The sequence below is a fragment of the Suricata suricatta genome, chromosome 4 (genome assembly GCF_006229205.1).
Source record: "Suricata suricatta isolate VVHF042 chromosome 4, meerkat_22Aug2017_6uvM2_HiC, whole genome shotgun sequence".
In the NCBI taxonomy this organism is placed as follows: domain Eukaryota; kingdom Metazoa; phylum Chordata; class Mammalia; order Carnivora; family Herpestidae; genus Suricata; species Suricata suricatta.
In genome coordinates, this window is record NC_043703.1 from 57,584,572 (window position 1) to 57,591,323 (window position 6,752).

At 39.0% G+C, this 6,752-nt stretch overlaps 1 protein-coding gene across 2 annotated transcripts in view; it reads left to right on the top strand.

The window, feature by feature from the left end:
- The window catches only part of PHF11 (PHD finger protein 11), a 31,210-nt gene that overhangs the window by 10,009 nt on the left and 14,449 nt on the right, over window positions 1-6,752 (top strand). The window contains exons 1-2 of one of the 2 annotated variants that reach the window (XM_029936790.1): window positions 4,965-5,319; window positions 5,407-5,514. In XM_029936790.1, the coding sequence (XP_029792650.1) occupies window positions 5,281-5,319; window positions 5,407-5,514 (147 nt within the window). In that variant the 5' untranslated portion in view covers window positions 4,965-5,280. Of the gene's footprint in view, window positions 1-4,964; window positions 5,320-5,406; window positions 5,515-6,752 lie in introns of those variants that run through there. The other variant, XM_029936789.1, reaches the window with a different exon arrangement.

A 6,752-nucleotide genomic window follows, 5' to 3' on the forward strand; every position in this document is an offset into this window, starting at 1 on the left:
CAAAGCTGTCATCATCAAGACAGTATGGTATTGGCACAAAAACAGACACATAGACCAATGGAATAGAATAGAGAACGCAGAACTGGGCCCACAAATGTATGGCCAATTAATTTTTGACAAAGCAGGAAAGAGTATCCACTGGAAAAAAGTCTTTGAAGATATTTTAATGGGATATTTCAAATATAATAGATGCCCATAGACACTTCATCCAGATTTGTAAAATCATACTGTATTTGCTTTAGCATGAATTTTGCTTTTTAAAAAAAAAAAACTAAAACACAGATAGTTAAGGACTCTCTAATTCTCTCTCTTCCCCTCCCACCATCCCTCTTGAGATATAATTGCCATCACATATTTGGTTCTCACCATGTAAATTTAAGTGTTTATAATGAGATATGAGGTTTTACATGTTCTTGGACTTTGTAGAACTTCAGCAATTTCTATGAACTATTGAGATTTATCCACATGAGAAATTTCACCCTTAAGTCTTTAATTTCAAATGTTATAGAATTCTACTTTGTGACTCCACTATTAAACTATTTTCATGTGAATGAACATTTAGGTTTTTCCACTTTTTCTCATATAACTAACCTGCTGTTATGAACATGCTTGTATAAATCTCCTAAATCACAGGAGAATTTCTCTGATGTAGGGCACAGAGCTAAAACCAGAATTGGTGGGCACGGAGGGTGCATTTTGCACCTCCCTACATGTGCCAAATTGCTCTCCAAAAGGATTACACCAAATTCATTTCGCATCTTACCCTTACCATACATGATATGAAATTTTAATTTTTTCCTCTCTGATGGGTATGAAATGGTTTCTTTTTTTTTACTTTTTATTTTTGAGAGACAGAGAGACAGCCTAGCAGGGGAGGGTCAGATAGGGAGACACAGAATCCGAAACAGGCTCCAGGCCGTGAACTAGCTCTCAGCAGAGAGCCCGACGTGGGACTAGCCTGACGCAGGGCTAGCCTGACGCAGGGCTTGAACCCACAAACCATGAGACCATGACCTGAGCTGAAGCCAGCTGCTTAACTGACTGAGCCACCCAGGCACCCCTGAAATGGTTTCCTGTTTTCATTTGCAGTTCCTAGATTTGGCTATGCTTATGCATTTTGGTTTTGTGTGTTTTTTTTTTTTAATCTCTTTTGTGACCTTTGTACCTGGACTACATTTTGTCTTTGAGATATTGATTTTGCTTAAGTGTATTTATATATGTATATAAATAGATACTAATGCTTTGTATATATGTTAGTTTTTAATTTGGAATTTCTTGTCAAAGGCTTGTAATGTAGTAAATATATCATTGTTTTCCTTTATAATTTGTAGGATTTCCTTCCTAAGATATTAGTTTCTTTACTAAGATTTTTTTTTCCTCCTTAGATTTTAAATTTTAGCTTTTTTCATTTAGTTTCTTAATCCAACTGGAATTTATTTGGACAAATGTGTAAAGTAAGGATCTCCTCTTTTTTCATATGATTAACCACTTTCCCCAGCATTATTTACTGACTAATCTGTTTTTTTCTCATTGATTTTAGTGATAGTAATGATAACTCTTTATTATTCAGTATTCACCAAGTGTAAGGTAGAATTCTGGAGCTTAACCTGTATTAAACAATTAATCCTTACAACAACCTTAAGAGGTAAGTATCATTGTCATGCCCAAACTAAAGATAAAACAACTGAGGCATAGAGAAGTTAAGTCACTTGCCCAAGGTCACGCAGCTGTAAGTGACTGAGCCAGGATTCTTACCTAGGCTGTCTACTTTTAGAACCCCTAGTCTTATCCAATGTGCTAACAACATAATACATGTGCACAGATCTGTTTCTGGCTCTTTATTCTGTCCCATTGGTCACTTTGTGTATCCCTGAGCTGGTACAGCATTGTCTTAATTATTGTAATTTTATGATAAGCCATGGCTGTTTTTTGGTGCTTTGAATATTGGGATCTGCTTATGAGTTTCACACAAATGCCTTTTGAAATTTTAACTGGAATACCATTGACTTTGTAGATGAATTTGGAAAAAGTTATATGAGTGTTTCTATCCATTAACAGAGTATCTTCAACTATTCAGGTCGTCTTTTATGAATTTCAGAAATGTTCAAACATTTTTTTATGTAGATGTCTAGAACTTCAGGTTAAACTTTTTCCTGGCTTTGGTTTTTGTTGTTGTTTGTTTGCTTGCTTTCTTGTTTTTTGTTTCATTACATTTTCCTAATACCTTTTTTTGTTAAATTGAAGTATAAAAAATTGTAGTTGACAGGTGTTACGTGTTTCAGGTGTACACATATTGAGTAATTGTACTACTTACATTATGCTGTGCTCCCCACAAGTGTAGCTTCCAACTGTCTACATACGGCGCTATTACAATACCAGTAACTATATTCCCTACTCTGTGCCTTTCATCCCTGGGATTTACTCATTTCACGACTGGAAGACTAGACCTCCCTTTCCGCTTCACCCGTTTTGCCTGCGCCCCCGCCACCCTCCTCTCTGGCAGCCACCAGTTTATTCTCAGTTTATGGGTCATTTTCTGCTTTTTTTGTTTGTTCCTTTGTTATTGAGATTCCAAATATTAGTCAAGTCTTATGGTACTTGTCCATCTCTATCTGATATTTCACTTAGTGTAATGCTCTCCAGGTCCATCCATGTTATTGTGGATGGCAACATCGTTCTTTCTTATGGTTAAGTAATATTCCACCACACACACACACACACACACCACACCACACCACACCACCTTTATACATTCATCTACTTATTGTTGTTTCCATGTATTGGCTCATATAAATAAGGCTGCAGTAAACATAGGGGTGAGTATATCTTTTTGAATCAGTGTTTTCATTGTCTTTGGATAAATACCAAGTAGTTGTATTACTGGATCATATGGTATTTCTATTTCAGTTATTTAAGGAACCTTCGTACTGTTTTCCATAGTGGCTCTGCAATTTACATTCCCAGCAGTGCATGAGCATTCCTTTGTTCCCATATTCTTGCCATCACTTGTTATTTCTTGTCTTTTGGATAGTAGCCATTCTGACAGGTGTGAAGTGATATCTCAGTGTGGCTTTGATTTATTTTTCCCTGATGATGAGTAATGTTGAACATCTTTTCAGGTGTCTGTTGGCCATCAGTATGTCTTCTTTGGAAAAATGTATCTTCAAGTTTTCTGCTCATTTTTAATCAGATTATTTGTTTTTTTGGTGTTGAGTTATAGGATTTGCTTATCTGTTTGAGATATTAATCCCTTATCAGATATGTCATTTGCAAATATCTTCTCCCATTCAGTAGTTTGCCTTTTCATTTTGTTGATGGCTTCCTTTGCTGTGCAAAAACATTTTATTTTGGTGTAGTCCCAGTAGTTTATTTTTGCTTTTGTTTCCCTTGCCTAGAGAGACATATCTAGAAAAATGTCACTATATGGCTGATGTTTAAGAGATTACCACCTATGTTTTCTTCTAGAAGTTTTGTGGTTTCAGGTCTCACATTTAGGTTTTTAATGCATTTTGAGTTCATTTTTGCATATGGTGTAGGAAAGTAGTCCCACTTTATCCTTCTGCATGTAGCTGTCATGTTTTCCTAACACCATTTATTGTAGAGACTGTCTTTTCCCCATTGTATAGTCTTATCTCCTTTGTTGAAGATTAATTGACCATATAATCATGGGTTGATTTCTGTGGTCTCCTGGTTTATTTCTGTTCCATTGATCTATATGTCTGTTTTTGTGCTGGTACCATACTGTTCTGATTATTATAGATGTCTTTAAATCTGAGATTGTGCTACCTCCAGTTTTGTTCTTCTTTCTCAAGACTGCTTTGGCTAATGGGGTCTTTTGTGGTTCCATACAGATTTTAGTATTATTTGTTCAAGTTCTGTGAAGAATGCTATTGGTATTTTGATAGAGTTGCTTTGAATCTATAGATTGTTTTGTGATTGCATTATGTAATGTTGATCTTCAAATGAGGGGTTGGATTCTTCTGGTTTCAGGTAACACACAGAAACTTGAGCCAATCTAAGCATAAAGGTTGCCTTTAAATTTTTTTTTAATTTAAATCCAAGTTGGTTAACATATAATGTAATGATTATTTCAGGAATAGAATTTAGTGATTCAACACTTATATATAGGGGTGCCTGTGTGGCTCAGTCGATTGTCTGGCTTCAGCTCAGGTCATGATCTCACGGTTCATGGGTTCAAGCCCTGCATCGGGCTCTGTGCTGACAGCCAGCTCAGAGCCTGGGACTGCTTCAGATCCTGTGTCTCCTTCTCTCTCTAACCCTCCCCTGCTCGCACTCTCTCTCTCTCAAAAATAAATGAAAAACATTTTTTAAAAATCTTTAAAAAAAACCACTTATATATAACACCCAGTGCTCATCACAAGTGTCTTCCTAAATACCATCCCCCATGTTACCGCTCCCCCACCCAGCACTCTCCCAGCATCCTCAGTTTGTTCTGTTTTTAAGAGTCTCTTATGGTTTCTCTCCCTCTCTGTTTTTATCTTATTTTTGCTTCCCTTCCCCTATGTTCATCTGTTTTGTTTCTTAAATTCCATTTATGAGTCAATATGAGATTTGTCTTTCTCTATTTTGCTAGGATAATACCCTCTAGTTCCATTCACATTGTTGCAAATGGCAAGATTTCATTCTTTTTTGATTGCCAAGTAATATTTCATATTAATTTAATCTTTTTGACTTTTAAATCAGACTTCAGGGGCATTTCATGGTTCCTGAAGGCAGACACACAAACATGTCTAAGAAACAGTAGCTACAGGGGTGCTTAGGTGGCTCAGTCAGTTGAGCGTCCGGCTTCGGCTCAGGTCATGATCTCACAGTTCATGGGTTCGAGCTCCGTGTCAGGCTCTGTGCTGACAAGACAGCTCAGAATACGGAGCCTGTCTTTGAATTCTGTGTCTCCCTCACTCTCTGACCCCCCCACCTGCTCACACTGTCTATCTGTCTGTCTATCTGTCTCTTTCTCTCTCAAAACTAAATAAAACAAAAAGAAGAAGAAACAGTAACCACAAAGCCATCAGGAGCCCATGATGTCCTCTCTAGCCCTTGTTTTTGTTTTCTTCTCTTTGCAGACTGGCTTGCTCTCTACCATGTGGCTCAGTCTATTCCACTCTCCAGGGTAGGGAATCCAGTTGGCCTGGCTTCAGGTCAGGGCCCTAACCAGGTCCAGTTAAACATTGGGGGTCAGGGTTATGCATTATAAAACATGCCTCGGGATCCTTCCAAAGAAAAGCAGGGTGGCTTGTGACCTGCTTGTACACCCAAAAGATGGTCACTGTTATTCCCCCCATCCATCTTCCCCTCCCGGTGAGTACTTTTGATACTATTTTCTGACTTGTAGCTCTCAACGGTACTTTGAGCATATTCTGAATTTTTTCTTTTCCCAATCTGCAGCTGTATTCTTCAGCACTTGTGGAATGTGAGGACCATGATCCAAGTAATGATGATAGAAGTTTTGATGTGGAGTCAGTAAAGAAGGAAATCCAGAGAGGAAGGAGGTTGGTAAGTATAAATGACTGTATTACTCAGACAAGATGAACAGATATTGAAGGGAATGTTTCCAAAATAAGTTCTACTAGATTGGTAAACCAGGGATAGAGACACATCTTGGAGAGCTGAAAGATGTAGGGTATGTATTGGAAACTTAGACTCGACTGAACGTTTAATATTTTAAAATAAACTACAACATGCTTCAACAGCAAAGTAGACATGCTGAGTCAGAATGCTTTGGGCTATAAGTAGAGGGAACCCCAACTCAAACTGGCTTTAACAAAAAGGATGCTTCTTTTCTCACTTAGCCAGAGGGAATACTGGCTTCAGAGTTGGTTGATTTAGTGGCTTCATGGTGTCATCAAGAGTTCATCATCCTTTCTGTCATCCTGTCTACAACATCGGTTGATCCTCTTGTGGTCATAGGGTGACCATAGGCAACAACTGAAGGGTCAGGCTTTCTTGTTCCCATCTGATGAAAGGAAAAGTTCATCCCCAAATATGGAATAAGACCCTTCTGAAAATTTAATGAGGCCACACCCATCCTCCTGCACCAGTTGCTGGAGGTGACAATAACTGATTAGGATCTATCCCCTTGGATCTGGGGTCAGCTCCCCCTGGGAAGGCAGAGTGTGGAATAGTTACCCTCCCGGTTCTGTTACAGTTGACTGCCTCTATGGAAAGCCCTTCACAGCATAGCAAGCAGGACAGCAAGTGTGAGCGGCTAATGCCCACCACCATAATAAGGTTTATGATCTGGAATAAACATTTATTTAGTCCTTGCAGGGCTTACACATACATGAAGGCAGTTTCTGCACAACCTGATGTGCTTTGAGAAAGGCCAGCACAGGTCACTCAAGCAAGCAAACACCTGAGCACACGTGAGCATCAGGAAGCCTTCCTGGTTGGGGAGGAGTGAGGGTGAGGAAGATGGGAAGGAGGAATTCCAGGGAGAGGGAGCAGGATGTGCAAAAGTTTGGAAGTCAGAACAGATATGGCATGTTCATAAAACCATAAGTACATGACTGTGTGTGGCATCCTCCCTCCTGACTTCATGGGATTCCATAAGATACACCAGAATGCAGGAAACCATCCCTGTCGCAGATAATGAGTCGACCCTGGTTTCTCACTCTAACAACTGATGCTGCAGTAAACATCTTTGTCCACACACCCTGTGTGCTTGTCTGAGCATTGCTGTAGAGCGCATTCCTAGAAGTGAAATGGCTGACTCAAAGAGAATCCCCTCTAAT